This window comes from Lissotriton helveticus, chromosome 2_1, assembly GCF_964261635.1.
Source record: "Lissotriton helveticus chromosome 2_1, aLisHel1.1, whole genome shotgun sequence".
Classification (NCBI taxonomy): Eukaryota; Metazoa; Chordata; class Amphibia; order Caudata; family Salamandridae; genus Lissotriton; species Lissotriton helveticus.
The window spans coordinates 827,827,727-827,846,181 of NC_136059.1; the positions used below are offsets into that span (position 1 = coordinate 827,827,727).

The 18,455-nt window shown below is 45.5% G+C and overlaps 1 protein-coding gene across 1 annotated transcript in view; it reads left to right on the top strand.

The window, feature by feature from the left end:
* Window positions 1–18,455, top strand: part of HSD17B4 (hydroxysteroid 17-beta dehydrogenase 4) — an 867,876-nt gene that overhangs the window by 578,059 nt on the left and 271,362 nt on the right. The window contains exon 17 of the mRNA XM_078675560.1: window positions 12,773–12,838. Within this exon, the coding sequence (XP_078531686.1) occupies window positions 12,773–12,838 (66 nt within the window). The remainder of the gene's footprint in view (window positions 1–12,772; window positions 12,839–18,455) is intronic.

An 18,455-nucleotide genomic window follows, 5' to 3' on the forward strand; every position in this document is an offset into this window, starting at 1 on the left:
GAGTAAGAGGTCTGGCAGATTATGCAGTAGCTTACGGTATGTGAGGGATGTGGCGCCTGTTTGCATGTATTCTGTTAGCAGTCTGTCCTCTAACGGCGATGACTCCGGAACCGTGGTTCCCGCCGGTATTGCAGTCATCAGTGCGTGCCGAATTTGGATATAGCGATATGTTTCGTTGGGGCCTAGTTGGTAAGTCTGTTGGAGGTGTGAAAACGGGACTACACCACCTGCCGCCCACATGTCTCCCACCGTAGATATACCTATGGTGTCCCATGCATTGAAACCTTTGGATTGTCTCAGGCTTCCGAGTGCCCTAGTGTCCCACAATGGCGTCATTCTCGTTATAACTCCCCTCCATTTAAGCTTCGCCTGTGCACTGTGCCAGAGAGTCACTGTGTGTTTGGTCGGTCCCAGCAGCTTACTCGCCTTCCCCCTATGATACAGCGGCGCGAGCAAGCCTGGCACTCCTAGTTGATGTCTGTCTGCCGAGTATGCCGGGTCGCCCTGTGGGGCATGTAGCCAGTGATTGATGACTTTCAGCTGCGCCGCCCAATAGTACAGTTGCATGTGAGGCAGGGCTATCCCGCCATCATACCAGCTTCTAGTGAGCTTCACATGCGCTTTCCGCGGCGGGCGTTCGTCCCATAATAGGCTATTCACCACCGCCGTCACCTGCCGCATATAGCTCGTGGACACTGTGCTAGGGGCGTTCTCTAGTACATACAAGAATCGAGGTAGCGCCAGCATTTTAAACAACGCTGCCCTTCCCAACAACGTCAGTGGAAGAGTCTTCCAGTGTCTGACGTCTCCCTTCAACTTATTCAGTGCGCATAAAAGACTGTGGCGTCTCGCGTGACGTGTATGCCCAGGTACTTGAAGGACGTGCCCGCCATCTGCAAGGGGCAGTCAGGCGGTAGTGTGGGGGGAGGCCCCTTCAGCACGTATATGACAGATTTGGTCCAGTTTATCATGTAGCCCGACGCCCGTCCGTGCGCCTCACATAGTGACGGAAGTACTGGGATCCCCTCTTCGGGGTCTGTGAGGTATATCAACATATCATCAGCGTAGAGGGAAATTCTGTCTTCCCAGTCGTCCCCCCACGCGATCCCCCGCATCATCGGCGTGGTTCTAAGTACCACCGCCAGCGGTTCTAGAACTAGAGCAAAGAGTAACGGCGAGAGCGGACATCCCTGCCTCGTTCCTCTGTTCAGTGGTATCTCACGGGAGACATGTCCATTGGCCGTCACTCGCGCCACTGGATCAGTATATAAAAGCCGTACCCAGGCTATGTATTTCGGACCAAAGCCCATGTGAGCCAGTACCGCGAGGAGGTAACGCCACTCCACCATATCAAATGCCATCCTGGCATCCAAGGATAGAATGGCCGTCGGTGCAGTCAATAATGAAGCCCGGGCTATTGCACCATGGACTCTCCGGAGGTTCAATGCCGTGCTTCTGTGTGGCATGAAGCCTGATTGGTCCGGGTGAATCAGCTGGGCGAGATGTGGCATCAACCTGGTGGCCAGGAGCTTTGCCAATATTTTAGCCTCTATATTGAGGAGTGAGATCGGGCGGTAGGATCCGCATTCCTCGGGTGGCTTGCCAGGTTTCGGGATTGCCACAATGGTGGCCTGTCGCTGATCGTGGGGCAACATCCCCCTGGCTAAACTGTCTTCGTACATAGCTAACAGGTGCGGGCTCAGCGTTTCCGACATCACTCTGCACCATTCAATCGGGACACCGCTGGGGCCCATTGCTTTCCTGGAGTGTATCATGCGTATAGCCTCTTGGACTTCCTCCACTGTGAAGTCGGAGTCAAGTTCAATTACAGCTATGTATAAGTATTTTTGATAGTGTTCTATTGTTCATTGACAGCATGTATGAGTGAATCCCTTGGTAAGTGATTAGATGTGTGTATACATCTATGAATCACTGAGCGGATTTTTAGATACTTGTATTGCTGTGACAATGGATTTAAATATGATACTCTGTATTTTACAAACAGTGATGAAAGCCTTTTACTTTTACTTACCTGCTGACGCTGACGCTGATCGGACCTCTTCTTCTGGCTGCAGGGGCACTGGAGACAAGCCGCCACCGCCGAGAGTCATCTGTTGCACAGCCTGCACGCGTCGCCGCCCCGGGACTTCAATTCCCGGCAGCCTACGCGGCGGCGCGCTTCACAGTGACGCGAGGGCGCCAGGAGGCGCACAAAAGCGCCGCTGTTACCCGCTTCGCGGGACGCCCGGACGAAGCCCGGACAAAGGGCGGGCCGTCTGAGGCCGTCCGAGGTTGGCCAAGGTTGGGTTGGGCCTGGTCTCTTGGCTCGCTGCCCTGGAGCTGCCGTTGCTGAGCTGCGAAATTGTCGACCAATCTGTTGCGTAAGTTACATTGACTTTGGTTGCTCATACAGTTCATTATGCCCCCTAAAAAGTTAACCACGTCTACTAACACTATGGAAAATTATTTGGTGCAGGTAGTGGAAAAAATCAACCTTGATAGAAGAGCGTCTTTGGGAATAGGCTCATCTGCTCAATCTCCATTTATTGATATCGAGGCTGATGACCCTTTTGGCCTTTTAATAAATAACAGTACTAATAGTGTCACTCCTGATTTGTTCCCAGATTCTATTACTATACAGCCAAGTGGTATTGTTGCTGGAGTTGAAGATCTGAGTGTAAACGAGGTACTGGTTGACATTGCTATTAATCAGGATCAATCTATTTCTCCTCCAGCACCGGTTCTGGGTAAACGGGAATGCCTAAGGTCAGCAAAGAACAGAGTAGCAAACCCCCCGAGGAAACACTCTGAGGAAGAGGAGCATGATTTGACTAGTGAGGCGTATATTACACTTTCGAACGCCCAATTTAATAAATTGTTAACTTTAATGGACTCAAAAATCAAAGGTGCAATGAAGCCCTTGGTTAGCAAAATAGACAAGCTAACTTCTGAGGTCAACCGTTTGGAAGGTCTACTACAAAAATCAATAGACGAGACTGGGAAACTTCCGGAAAGTGTCTCTGCAAAGATAGAGGAATCTGTCAACAAATCAGTAATTGCAGCCGTAGGTGGTCTCATCCCAGTCACTGCCCCGGTATTGGATACCCTAACGGCAAGGAATAGCACTCTCCCAGGTGATTCTCATACTGCCTCGATCCCTGCTCCTGCTGTTGAAGACCCGTTTATTGAGAACGGGACTTTTGAACTTGTGGTTGAAGCTTCCCCATTGGTACTTGTCCTTGCCAATGTTCCAGCTCTGGCTCAAGGTGAGAGGGAAACAGCATCTTCTCTACGAAACAAATCTTTATCATGGTTAACCACTAACATGGTAATTACTCCTTGGGGAAAGCAGCAACTTTCTGAAGAGCTTGTTAAAGCACGAAGGGTTCAGTGGATCGGGGATAGGGTAAAAAAGTTTAAAGGGGAGTGTGTTGTTCTCCACTTCTCTGACCCTGGGGTCTTGCCCAACATCCTACCAAATATTTTACCACCTCAACGGAGAACGACTTCAATTGTTCCTTTGACTTTGGACTTCTTCTACCCAAGAAAGGGAAGCGGACCAAATTCAAGCATTTTAAGAACTAAATGGAACATTGTGACTAAGAGGGGGAGAAAGGATGTTGCCTCAGTTGACTGGGGTCTGGGGCTAGAAAATCGATTTTCTTCTTTATCCAATTTAAGTGATTGTGATTGACAACCACCTATTTCTAATGCTGTGTCTGCACCTGCTTTTGCCATAAGTTTATCAGGTTTGGCTTGTTACCCCATGACAACTAGCCCGTCGGGGCTTTTGACTGCTGATTTACCTGGGGCACCGAATGTTACGTTTGTAGACCAGGGCATAGGGGGTAAGGTGTTAAACATGCATTCTACAACCAATGGTATTCCTACGACACCAATTTCAGGGAATATCCTATCATGGAATGTAGCTGGTATATCTTCTAAAATGGAAAGCGCAGACTGGTTAGAATTTATAAATAGGTATGACCTCTGTATTTTCCAAGAGACTTGGGCGTGTGAGCCTACCTTTGCTTTAGGGTATCTAAACTTTCATGTTCCTGCCATTAAGGGTCCCAAAGGACGGCCTATGGGGGGCCTTACCATATGGATCAGGCAGTCTTTAAAGATTGCTGTACAAAGTGTGGAACTTGACCAAAAAGATATCCAGCTGATACGATTGACCAGTGATCTACCCCTCTCCATGGATGTATATAATATCTATGCCAGAGGTGGTAGTAAAGGTAGATCCGAGGTTCTTATGAGCCTTTCTACTATTCTTGAGACCGAATCTGCAGGAAAAAACATCTTAATTGCAGGTGATCTGAATCGGACATTTGAACCTCTAATCACTGGTGATTCTCCTCTGGGATTAGAGGAAGACAAACTTTGGGACATTCCCACACTTGAGTCCCCCCCGATAACCAGATGGACAGCTGACATCTTAGGTCTAAATGCCATGTGCTTGGAGCATGGGTTACGCGCCCTGAATGGCCGAACCCAATCAGACCGTGTACCCGCCATGACATTTAATAATGGGCGAAGTAAAAGTCGTATTGACTACGTTATTTGTAGTACATCGCTATGGCCATCCCTTATTGACATGGTAGTTACTGCTAGAATAGAAAGTGACCATGACCCGCTATGTGTCTCGCATAATTGGTGGACATCTAATGTAAACCCCTCAACTAATTGTCATTCATTTGTGCCGCCAACGATTACGCAATCCAATAATATGCGTAGGCTAAGATGGTCTGGTGTTAAGACGGACCAGCAGGCCCTAGAAAAGATAGGTGCAGCTGCAGACAAGGCCATTCTGGCACTGGAAAATATCACTGATCTAGCAAATGGACAAGATGAGGTTAAAAATGTTCATACGTCTCTTTTTGACGAAGTTAAAAAAAAATTTTTAAAACCCGCACGAAACATCAAGGCTTGTCCATTTAAAACAGCCAAGTGGTATAACCAAGATTGCAGGAAAGCAAGATCGAAACTAGGAGCTGCAATTAAAAATAATAATCTGACTGAGACTCGGTCTGCTAGAAAGCACTATAAAAATTGTATCGCCAGGGCAAAAAAAGAATGGGACGAAGATCATTGGCAGAAATTGAGATGTGCTAGCGAAAGTAAAAATTCTAGACAATTCTGGCACATCGTCAAATGGGGTCATGATAGACCTCCAGAGCCTCCTAATAATAATGTCCCTCACGATGCCTGGGTTACGTTTTTTAAAGAGCAGTACTCCTCTAGGGGTCAGCCTGCGAGCAATATTAACCCTACTTATCTGTTCGCAGACGAAGATGGTTTTATGCTAGGCGAAATCCTGTCTGCTTTGAAATCCGTCCATAGGGGCAGAGCCCCAGGTAATGATGGTGTTCCGGCGGATGTCTTCTTAGATGACACCGACAGGTGGAGTAAGTACATCTGCCTTTTATTAAACCATTTAGCCAGAGGTGCTGAAATTCCGGTTTCTTGGAGGGGTGCCGTCATTATACCTGTATATAAAAAGGGGGATCGTGCACAACCCTGTAACTATCGCCCAATCAGCCTAATAGACACGGTCCAAAAGGTGGTAGGACGTGTTATTATCAACAATTTGCTTGATTGGGCTGAGGAGCAGAACATTTTATCCCCTTTTCAGGCGGGCTTTCGCAAAGCAACAAGCACTGTAGACCAGGTTTTTCGTTTTCAACTTATACAATGGCGGACAGTGGTACTGGGTGGATGCAGCCTGTATGCAGCCTTTGTTGACTTGCGGGCTGCATTCGACCTGGTGCCGAGGGCAAAATTGTGGGAAGTTCTGGCTGCCCTAGGGGTCCCGATGATTACCCTAACTTTGATTATGAGACTCCATGAGGGCACCTATGCAAAGATTCAATGGGGTGGCTATGGTAACGACACTATTGACTTCCCTGTCGAGCGGGGGGTTCGGCAGGGCTGTTCAATGGCTCCAACACTGTTTACTCTTTTTATAAACGGAATTGTTCCCCTTATGCAAATTGAGCCTGTAGATGCTCCCTCTCTTGCTGGTGCAAAAGTTCCAATTTTAATGTTCGCAGACGACACCCTAATTTTATCAAAATCCCCGAGTGGTCTGCAAAAGGCATTGATAATCTTTGACAAATTTTGTTGTGATCATGGTCTGGAGGTAAATGCAGCGAAAACAAAACTCATGGTTTTCAATCCCAGTAGGAAATTCAAACCCAAAATTACCATGAGCGGGCGCTGCCTTGAAGTCGTGAACTCCTTCACTTATTTGGGGATACATATCTCAAATAATAACAGATGGAACCACCACCTAGATTTAGCTATATTAAGGCATAAACAGCTTGCTGGTACCATCATTAAGGAGCACGCGAAATCTTTAACCAAGCCAATTAATCCGCCACTGATCATATATGAGGCTAAAGCAATAGGGTCTGCACTATACGGGGCAGAACTGTGGGGGCAAGAGAACCTCCAGGAGTTACAGAGGGCAGAGAATAGTTTCCTCCGTAAACTAACTGGCACCCCACAGAGTACTCCCCTTTTGCCACTCAGATATGATCTCGGTAGAAAGGAAATTTCGGCAATGTGTAAACTTCGACCGATATTATATTGGCGCAGAATCTGGACCACCCCTGAGTTGTCACAATATGCAGAAGGATTTGCTGATGTAATCAAGGCAGATCGATTTCATGAAATTAAATGGTTTAGATCTCTGAGAACTGCATTAAGTGAACTAGGGTTGAGTGAATTGTGGTCGGATCCAACCGGGTCACCTTTTCCACCAAAGTTGTTTATAAAAAACCTTTACTGGGAACATGTTGCAAACAAGAGCCTTCTAAGTAATAGTAATGGGTCTATGACGACTGCCTTCCTCGAAGCTAAACTGTTTCCAATGTTTGAGATATACTGGGATATTATATCTAAATCCCTGGATAGGAAACTGTTTTTCCAATTGAGGGCTGGCTCTCTACCTCTTGGTAACTTAACATCTAAATGGAGAAACAGAGGTCCAGCAACTTGTTTAGCTTGTGGGGAAGGGAAAGAGACTCTGGGGCATTTTTTGTTTGTTTGTCAAGCATATTCTGTTCCGAGACGTGTCTGGTTGGCCCCCATGTGCAGAAATTTGGGTACTAAAAGCTCCATGGTAGCCTTACGTATTATTAAAACTACCCCCTTAAACTGGATTATCATAGCGACTGCAAAGTATTTGGGGTGGGCGTGGGTAATTAGGCAGAGATTGCTAGTAGGGTGACTACTCTCTGCCTAGTTGTTCAGAGACTGCTAGTTTATCTATTCTCTGTTCCCTTGCCTGGAGTCTATCTGACGAAAACTTATTTAAATTAATTTTTAATCATGTATGTTTTTATAATATGAACTTTGCACCTTGATGGTTAATACTTGATGAAATTTGTTTTAAAAATAAGGAAAAATCTCCTTTTTAACGTGTCTGTGCTTAAAGTCATGCTGACTTTGTAATTTAATTGTATTTTATTATGTGTTTGTTTGTCTGCTTTTATGAGTAATTACTCGAATAAAGCACTTTTGAATTGAATTGAATTGAATGTTGCGATTTCCCTATGGAAAACAATCCTAACTATATATACCTACTGGCTATCGCCAGTAGGTAATATATTTTTCCTTTTCTTTTATCCTCTCCTATGACTATAGTTATGGGTGATTCCAGAGGTGCTACCTCTTTCAAGGGTAGTTTCTTCAACATCACAACTGTTGTACTTTGTTGTCCATACCGACTACTTGTTTAGATCTTGCTCCGTGTTCTCCAGTGTGCATGGGTTCATGGTTTCCCTTCGTTCTGTTTCTACAGAACAATTTGACTAAGATAATGCTTTCCTGTGGCGAGGAGCTATGGCACAGTTGAATCGTCTTCTGTCCTGGGTTCCCTTACTCACAGCCAACCCTGTTTCAAGTCCTGCTGTGCCAGTGCACTCATTTTGGGCCCTATTGTATGTTGTCTTCAAATACAATTCTCTTTCTCTGCCAGGAGTAAAGCTATATGCTTTTTTGTCTTCTGCTTTTGTTACCTGTGGTTCCTTCCACCGTTCTTGGGCTGCAGAGCATTTCTTCCTAGCCTGCTGACCTTAGAGCGGCTGATCTCTTCTGTCTTCTTATACTCCATCTAAACACTGCCTAGTTCTATTCAGGGATTTTGATCCAGTCAGTTTGTGAGCCCTCCTCCGGGTTGTTTTTGCTTTGATATCCAATTCAATGGTAAGGAATCTGTGGCTAGATGTCTCTATCAGATGAACAAATTACTTACCTTTGGAACGCTTTATCTGGTTGAGACAGGATCTAGCCGCAGATTCCTTATCGACCCTCCCCGCGCTGCGAGCTGATTTATTCCTATCTTTCATATCCTGCTTGATATTGGGATATTCCTCCAGCTTAATTTTGGGATACTCCTTCTTGCGGATATGTCTGTATTGACAGAGAGGCTCACTGTTTCCTTGGACAGTTTCGGTAAGTGGCTCCATGTTTTTGATGCGAAATGTAGTCACCGAAGAAACTGACATCAGCGCATCGGGAAGGGGCATATATGGACTGAGTCGACGTTATTTCCGGTGGTGGACGTCACTACGGATTTGCTTGATTCCTCAATCAATACCGACGCGCATACCGAATACCAATGCTCATAGGTACTGCTGAAAAGTTTTTCTGGATCCAGTCTGGCGCCTGGCGAAAACTCAAAGGTGAGGTATCTGTGGTTAGATCCTATCTCTACCAGATAAGGCGTTACCAAAGGTAAGTAACTTGTTCTTTACTAACCTAAGGAACCTTTTTTTTAACCAATCTTTAGATAGGAAAAGGCTGAGAAAATTAGAAAAAAGCAATACGGTTCTTGCAGTTTACCTGCAGCTCTTTGATGGCAGTACAAAACTCACTGTGCTGTATTTAACTTGGACATTCCTGTAACAGAAGGATCTTTGCGACCTAATCAGCAACCCACTGAGCTATCTACATAAAATATAAATACAAATCAGTGACCTGCATGAAACACATACCTTTTACAAGACACAGTAACCACTTATGCTATTTTACAAGTCAAACTTGTGACTAACCATGCAGTGCATCTAAAGAACATTGAGCAATTCTTCACAATATTCAGTGTGTTTTTAAAATAGCTGTCTCATTATTCAGATACACCCATATCGTTGGGGGTTGTGACTTTCAGAAATTATTTACTTAACTTGACTTTATTGTTCGCTTTAATTGTCTGAACGTTATACAAATTGGCAAAGTGGTAGCAAGTAAACTGAAAAACTTGTGCCTGCAGTGCTTTCAAATTAGAAACCTCCTCAGTCAAACAATACACGCATTTGGCACAAAGGTCTCTGCAGTAGGTGCCTTAATCCAGCCTGTTTAAGCAAATTAGAACAGATGAACTGTCGCTGTAAAAAAAAGAAGAAAAAAAGTGTACGTGCACTGTCAGGCGTAGCTCCTCACGACTCCACTGCTGCCACACTTAGACCCAAAATGTATGGTGTCCAGGGATAAATGTTTTCCATTTCCGCTCCTGGCTGTTCTGTGTCCATTACTGGTGTTATGCATTCTTCATTATGTAGTCAGGTATTCTTATCTATTTTGATCCTTAACGGGGAGATGAGATGTAGGCAAGTAGTTAAATTGTCAATTAAAGAACTAGGAAACCCCAGTTCAAATGTTTCCCTGTATGATCAAATTGTGTGATCCTTTGCAAATACCATGCTTTTTCTTAGTTTGAATACCTGGTAAAATCGCAGGCCTTGAAAACGGAGAAATTTGCAGAATAGCACTATACTGCAGTTGCCTTTTACATTTACAAGCTAGTTTAGCTGTGTTAGGTCTTTCTTGGTTTTTGTATTGTGGAGGGGGGGGGGGGGTGTCCAGTGTGTAACTAGTTTGGTGAGTGATGTTTTCAAGATTTTTGGGACACCGGGCCATACATATTTTGGAATTAAGGGTGATAATTCTTCCAGCTAAGTACATCCTTGTCAGAGCACCAGATGCCCTTTAATGAGGCTTTTTGGTCCAGTAAAGGCTGCCTATGAGAAGCCCACATCAACCCCATCTGTAAAGCGGAGGTACAAGTCAGTGCCGAGGCCCAACTTTTCTATCAGTTCATCCTTCTCTGAAGAGACTGGTGGTGCCTGGTCTTATCCTGCGCTAAGTAGAAACCTGTTGCATTCCTAACAGCTCTATTTTGCAGGAAATTGAAAAATCTAAAAGCAGTGGTTTTCTTAGCTGGCAGTACAGCTCTCCATTCCCTTAACGCCACCTGCTTGCTGGGTATATACACCCCCCTTGTGTGGCATGCCTTTAATGTGGGTGCCGTGTTTGCCAGCCAAATCAAATGATAATTTTGCTGAGGTAGTCAAGGATGCCAAGATAGGCTCAAGACATCATTAGAGCGGGCCTTGATGCTTTTGAAATAATTGCCAGCGTCATGCGCTTTTCACTGCCCTTACGGAGGAATGCTAGGCTCAGATCAATCTGGTTTTCTTATGATGCAAAGGCTGATCGTATGGATATGTCTTCTGGGGGGATGCGTCCCCTCAGAGGCGAGGCTGACACCATCTTGAAGACATTGAAGGTGGGCAAGCTGACACCCATCTCTGAGTTTCTAATCACCTTAGTTTTATGGCTTCTCAAGAGATTTTCCCAAATATTTTTATTTGGTATTTGTATTTTAAGCATACAACAAATAACAATTGACATCCACTTCAAGACAGCATGTGACCCAATTCCATTACAAATTATTTGATGTTCTCATGCACATTTAATTAGACCCTTCCTCTTTCCCCCCTTGCTCACTTTGTGCAATTCCATCTTTTACTTCCTTTACAGGTTGTGAGCCAAGGGCTTCCCTTAGTTTTCAAGAGGTTTTAACTTCCACCAATGTCAGTCCATCCAGCAATAAAACCATCTTCTTCACCAGTACAGAGGCGTAGTCACGGAAAGAGGTAGGCAGGCTAAAAGCCCGCCACCTCCACCTTCTCTGCACCAAGTGGAAAGTAGCTTTAGCTTCTCATTGAAAAAAGCATTCATGTCCCATGGTAGAGCAGGTATCCACCTGGAGGGCTGCAACATTGGACCGGTCGGTCCTTACAAATTGCAGAATGTGGCCGGTCATGCTCTACTCTAGCCATAGGCCCTTCCCCTCCTCCTCAGTCTCTTCATTTGGAAGCCTATATTCAGCAGGAGGTGGCAGCCCTGCTGCAGAAATGAGCTATGGAATTGGCTCCAGAGCAGAAAATTGGCCACAGTTGCTGCTCTCAGTACCTCCTGATTTCCAAGAAGGACGGCCGTCTTTTTCAAATCTTAAATTTCAAGACATTGAATGTGGTCCTCCCCAAGGACAAATTCAGGATGCTGTCCTTGGCTTAAGTTCTGTTGCCACTCAAAGCGGAAGTCTATGGTGCTAATGGACCTGCACGATGCCAGTTTTCACATAAAGATCCTGCAGATAGAACTGGCATTTCTTGGTAGGATCTACTCAGTCCAGTACCCTGCCCCCAGTGGTGGTCGTTATCATACTGTGAATTTGTAAACCTCCCTCCCCACTAAGCCTTCCTACTCTGGAAAGTGGAACGGGTTTGTATGCAGAGCAGAGTGTGGACCACTTCCAGCCACATGTGTCTGAGGATCTTTGTTTCACTCTATCACTAGCACAGTAGGGCTGTGCAGTGAGCCCCATCAAGAAATATATTGCTGTCTTGTTGGCTTTTCACCGCCTTCCAGACCAGCCCTCACTGTTCAAGTCTCCCAATAATATTAGATTTCTGAAAGGACTTACTCATGTTTCCTGTACCCCATTTGTAATGCTCCAATAGTATTTTAAACTTATTCTAACATGTTTGATTGGTGCATCTTTTGAACACATTCACCTTTGTCGGTCACTACTAATAATGTTCAAGATAGTTTTTTTTTTTTATAGCTATTACCTCAGCAAGGTGAATCAGTGAGTTTCAGTCATCCATCTTTCACATGATTTTTCCCAGACAAATTGGTCCTTCAAACTATAGTGGCTTACCTACCGTAGATGTGACCCCTTTTGATCTGAGGCCATTCATTACCCTTTCCAACATCCCCCAAAGGGGAGGATAGATTACACAGACTGGGCCCCAAATAGGCGGCTATTTTTTAGACTCACCGTACTAAAGAGATGTTGTCTGACAACCAGCTCTTTCTAGCTTGTGCTAGTAGAAAGAAAAGCTATTCAGTCTGAAAAGAACCCTATGCCGCTGGATAATGCTCTGTATAAAGGGGTGTTACTCTCTTGCCAAGAAGAAATCTGCTGAAAGAAATCCGTGATCACTGTCCCGAGTAAAATCTTTAAGATTTGTGCAGCAACATGGGCTTCTTTCCGCACTTTCTATTAGCACTACTGTTTAGGTTCTGAATTGAAAAGGGGCAGCCATTTTGCATGCTTGGTGCTTCAGGATTTCCTCATCGGACCATTCCTTCAGAAGCGCTGCTTGATGCACTGCTTTTCAGAGTCTGCAGGTAGACATTTCCTGATCCAGTCTAGCACCTGGGGATATGCAACAGCTGTGGAATCTGCAGGTAGATAGAGCATCCACCAGGAAGATTGTTACCAAAGGTAAGTAACTTTTTCTTCTGCTCTATCCGCCTAAATTATAACTAGGCTACTCCTCGATGTCAAGGGTGATAACTGACAGAACTGATTAGTATTTGACGTATCTTGCCAACGAACCAATTTAAATATTAAATCATAACCCTGCTGAAGACCCTTCTTTGAGTTCTTACATGATCTTCCTGTTGATTTCAGCCTACAGCAAATCCACCTAACAGAGCGCCAGATGCCGTATTGAGTGATGTCACAAGTGCTGATCAGGTACATTTTCACTAAGTTTAAAAAGCTTGCTTTAAATCATGTGTTTTCCTTTGTGCTGTATATGTTAGGATGATGTATTTGACATATTTGTCTTTTTTTGTTCATGACCGTCCAGTCCACCTAAACCCCAATTTCAATTATGCTTATCACGTAAATCGTAACTTCTACCATATAGTGTCATTATGTTAGCTGTGGAAAACCAAAAAGCTTCTCAAGGATTGAGTTCCAAACAATCACTATTTACCAAGGAGGACCACATCTAGTAGCTGAGATGGGGAAGTAGTCAGAACATCGTGGTCTAAACCATGAGTGTTCTGATTCGCAAGCTCTACCCGCGTGCATTAACCACTGCATATGCCGTAGCTACGCATATGCGTGGTTAAGGCAATGCGCCGTCTAATTGTAGGCTGCTGTGGACGGAAGCAGGAAGACCTCGCAGGAAGTAGTGAGGTAAGTGGGACTGGGTGTAGTTCTGGGCTGGTGGTGGGTTGGGGGTTGTTTTGTGGTAGTTTAGTAGGCGGGTCGGGGTAGTTTTCTGGGCTGCGGGGTCGGGGTAGTTTTCTGGGGTGAGGGGTCGGGATAGTTTTCTGAGCTGGAGGTTGAGTAGTTTTCTAAGCTGGTGGTGGATCGGGGTTGTTTAGTGGGCAGGGGGGTAGGTCTCAGGTTATTTTGTGGGCTGGGCTTGGGGGTCAGGGTAGTTTTTTGGGCTGGGGTGGGTTGGTGTTGTTTTGTGGGATTAGGTGGGTCGAGTGTTTTGTGGGCTAGGGATGTGTTGAGGGTTGTTTTGTGGGCTGGTGGTGGGTCTGGGTTGTTTAGTGAGCAGGGGGTAGGTCTCGAGTTATTTTGTGGGCTGGGCTTGGGAGGGTCAGGGTAGTTTTTTGGGCTGGGGTGGGTTGGTGTTTTGTGGGATGGGGTGGGTCGAGTGTTTTGTGGGCTAGGGGTGTGTTGAGGGTTGTTTTGTGGGCTGGTGGTGGGTCTGGGTTGTTTTGTGTGGTGGTGGTGTGTCGTGGTTCTTTTGTGGGCTGGGGTGGGTCATTGTAGTTTTGTGGGCTGGGGTGGGTCAGGGGTAGTTTTCAAGGCTGGGGAGTTGGAGGTAATTTTCAGACCTGGGGGGTTTGGGGCTTGTTTTCAGGGTTGGCGGAGGGTAGCTTTCAGGCCTCTGGGAGTCAGGTAACTTTTTTGGCTTGGGAGGTTGATGGTAGTTTTCAGGGCTGGGGGGTGCAGAACTAGTTTTCAGGGGTCGGGGTTAGATTTCAGGGCTGGGGGTTCTGGGGAGGTTTTCAGGACTGGGGGGTTGGAGGTAGTTTTCAGGGCTGGGAGTAGGTTTGGGACTAGTTTTCTGGGCTGTGGGGTCGTTTTTAGGCCTGGGGGGTTAAGGGTAGTTTTTAGGGCTGGGTCAGGGTAGTTTTGAGGGATATGGGTATTTGGACCTCAGGGCGGGGAGAGGGCAGAGGGGGAGGTTTAGCTTGGAGCGGGGGGAGGAAGGGTCGCGACCTTAGTCACACATACTTCTTTACCATTCATTCCTTTACCTCGAAATTATGTGGTAAAGGAATGTGTGGTTAAGACGCATTTGTTGTTTTGATTGCGTGGTAGAGGCACATTTGGTGTATCCACTTGTGGTTCTATCATACAACCTCTACGATGAGCCTCAGTGAATGACATTATTGTATAAAGAATGGGTACAAGAAAACACCATTGGTACAGCCCCAAGAAGTCTGACATCTGGCCAGCCAAGCAGCTTAATTATCTCGAAGCAATTTTTTTCCACTTTGCCCAGGTTCTGGAGTTATTACTGTTGAATATTTTATTGAATGTATTTTGCTCTTTTTACTCAATTAGGAAATAGACATGTGGCGTCTTGTGATTGGCCAATATTTTAGATTGTGTGTGCAAAGGTCCTCACTGTTGCACTTGTACTTGTGTGATTAGTTTCAGGGATGCAATTGCCTTATTTTAGTATATAGGCGCAAAGAAGAAGGTCAGAGCATAAAGATCCAGCACCAGACGTTACTACGTGTCATGGTCTCTATCCCCTTATAGCAAATCGGTACACTGGGTCTGGGATGTGAACCACATACATCCCGTAAAGGCCGTATACAGACCAACACAGACAAATAAACACAGATGACCCTGCACTCGAAAAACAAGTAAACTATTTGTGAAGGCAATAGTACACCATAATATGAGGGCAGAACAAAGTATAAACAGATAGCTTCCCAGATGAAAAAGCCAGACGAACGTATTTTTGATTGTAGAAAAAACATTGACTTTATTCTTTTATTCCATAAGCTTCATTCTTTAAAATACAGATGCACACTGGACAAAATTACTCGACAACGCGTTTTGTCCCACTTGGGACTTCTTCAGGGCTCAAAAATTCTGTATTTGCTGTAGTTTATAGTTCACTTGTGGTATTCAGATCAGCAAAAAGTACAATGTGTGGTTTATCGTGTTTCTAATATTCAGTACCAGATACCTGTGAGCAAGAGGCATCAACAAGAGGCAATGTTCTAAACTATCCCGTTGTAGTAATATGGGATAGGTAACTGCCTCCGCGTGTGTACAGATATCCGGTTCAATTAAAATGAAAAGACTGAACAGATATGTGATACTAAATATTAGAAACACTATAAACAATACATTGTACTTTTTGCTGATCTGAATACCACATGTGAACTATGAAATACAGCATATACAGAATTTTTGAGCCCTGAAGAAGTCCCAAGTAACTAAGAAACTGTGGCGCCCCCCGCTCTTGTCCTGCCATGCATTTAGGAGGCCTGTCACCGCAGAGGACCTGCTTCACAGGGTAACGGTACGGATCGGCTGCGGCCGGAGGGGGAGGGGCCCGCATAATGCAATCGTTGCCAAGGCTTCCTGATTGAGTGGGACATCAGCAGGGGAATCGGTAGGCCCCGAAGTGGGTTATATATTCTGCGGTTTTCTCCTTTGCCCCATGGCTACCTTTGGAACTTGCCGGGGATGAACCTCCTCGAAGTGCCCACTGCTTCTAGGCATTTAATAACGACTCTTAAACCATAACTTTATGCATCCCACAGCCTACAACATCCACGACCGGGAGCGGATTTTAATTACAGCGCTCACCCCCTACATATGACGAACCTGCTAATGCCCCCCTGGGAGAGCCAAGATCGACATCAGCTTTTTGTCGAGCTTGAGAGCGGGGTGGAGACCTAGGATTTGTTTTAACACCCCTCCAGCTAATGAGACGGGTGGACTGTGGTGTCCAGAACAGGAGCATGGAAGCATTTAGACCAGGGAGCATGAGTTTGCAGTAGTGGTGAAAGGAGGTGCAAATACTGAAGTGCTCCCCTGACCTGTGGATTGCTTCCTGCACCCCCTACATATAGTTGCCTGACTGTAACAGGGTGCATCGCGGCAAACCCTTTTCCTCCTCGCTGGTGCTGACTACTCATATGCTGAAATATCCACAGGGAAGGTCTTGTTGGTAACTCAGGAACTAGGCAGATGACCTTGAGCACCACTCCCACAGCCTGACCCTAATATGGCGGACACAACACTGCGAAAATAGGACACATTGGACACTGTGTGGGGGCAAGACATAACAAGACATAGCACAGGCTATCCTCCAGCGACGCCAGCAATTCAGGTCTGTGACCGTAAAATTAAAAGCGGAATACATTAGGTATAGATGGACATACCCTTTCGTCCTCACGTTTGATTTCAGTAACAAAGCACGACATGTCATGGACCTGAAAGAAGCGATGGAACTCCTGGGACTGCCACTGCCTGACCCAGCGACCAGCTGCGATCAGGTGGCGGGATCTGGCGTAGTTACAAGATGGAAGAATCAATGGCAAACCCAACGGAGGGAGCAAAACACGGAAGAACTAGCAGAGATAAGGAAGACCCCCCTCTTTCATGCTCTGTCTCTCACCCCCCACCGCTTTCCCTATTTCATTCTTTGTCTACTCCCTCTGCTCTTATCCCCTCTCCCCTGAATCTCTCCCCTTGCCTGCTACGCCGCCTAGCCCCCTGTGCCCTTTCTCTAAGCACTCCTTCTCCCCTTGTTGGGGAAAGATCCAACTATTCTACTCTGGAGTCTCAGTGATCCCTCTGAGAGAGTCCACAGTGCCAAGGGAGCCGCTCACAGTTGAGGTATGGTATGGCACCCCTTGCCAAATCACTCCCTCTCCCCTTTTTGGGGAAGGATCCAGTAGGTAGGCCTTGGAGTCTGAGACCCCTCTGAGAGAGTCCATGGCATAAAGGGAACCTCGCACAACGGAGTTGGGGGAATGATACCACTTCCCCTGGGATCACTGCTTACTGGACTTTGGCAAAGCTATTACTCGTCTACCGGTTTGTGTCCCCGTCACACTCCCCCTCTTCTTTCATGCTGTGTCTCTCACCCACCCCCCCTCTTTCCCTCTTTCATTCGCTGTCTACTTCCCCCTACTCCCACCCCCTCTCGCCTGAATCTCTCACCTTACCTGCATTTTCCGTTACCCATATGTCCCTATTGTTTATCTCGACCTAACATGTAACTATGTAGCTATGTTCTTATAACTGTGTAACCTTTGGAACGATGTAACCTGCAACTATTGTCTGATACTCATGTAAAGCGTTCTGATACCTCCGGGTCTAGTCAGCGCTATATAAAACCTTTCAAATAAATAAAGTATCACTTACATTCACACACCCACAATCACTTCAAGATAAACATTGTAAGGGAATCCCAAGAGCACTGTGAAAAACCACATAAATTAAAAAATATATCTTATGGTTATCAGGAAAACCATCTGTACACATTTTTTTGATCTCATGAAATAAACAAACCTAAATACACCAACATATACAATCACAATAAAGAATTTAAAAATAGCTCAAATCTTTAGCATTTAATTTCATACATATCCACTATTACTGTCTCTTTATAATCATAAATTAATTGTTCAAGTCAAATCATTCAGTGCTCGTAGATTTTGCAAGTTTATCGCGCATACTTTTCTTCAGGGCTTTCACATATTATTCTTCCCATAAATTCATTTTTTTTTAATATTTCTTTTTATGGAAAAGGAACAAAAGAAACATTAGCATCAGGTGAACAACAATTGACATCATTGTGAGGTTAGATTTGTCATTCATACAGTATCATAAATTACAGTATGCATAAAATTTGGGATCACGGGGATTCCTGTGCTTCTGCTTCCCTTTGCCGCATCGGGGGTATAGATAATTCGCCGCGATAACTATTCCAAGCCCCCCAGATCTTCCCCCACTTCTGCGGAGAACACCTGGCCACATACACTGCCCTTTCCCTGAACATACACCAATCTAGATCTTCTGCCCATTTAGCAATCCGGGGTGGCTGGCTTGCTGGCTGGCTGGCTCCCCACAACTGAGCAATATTACGCTTCGCCACCATACACGCCAACGTCACCCACTGTTACAGATACCCGTTCAAATCCGTGGGTTCCCATACATTCAGTATACATCTCCGGGCTTCCGGTCGTATCTCCTCCCCCAGTAATTCTTTAATCTCATTGTGTATCTTTACCCAGAAGTTCTGTATCTCCTCACAGTGCCATATGATATGCATGTAAGTGCCAAGTTCTCCACAACCTCTCCTACA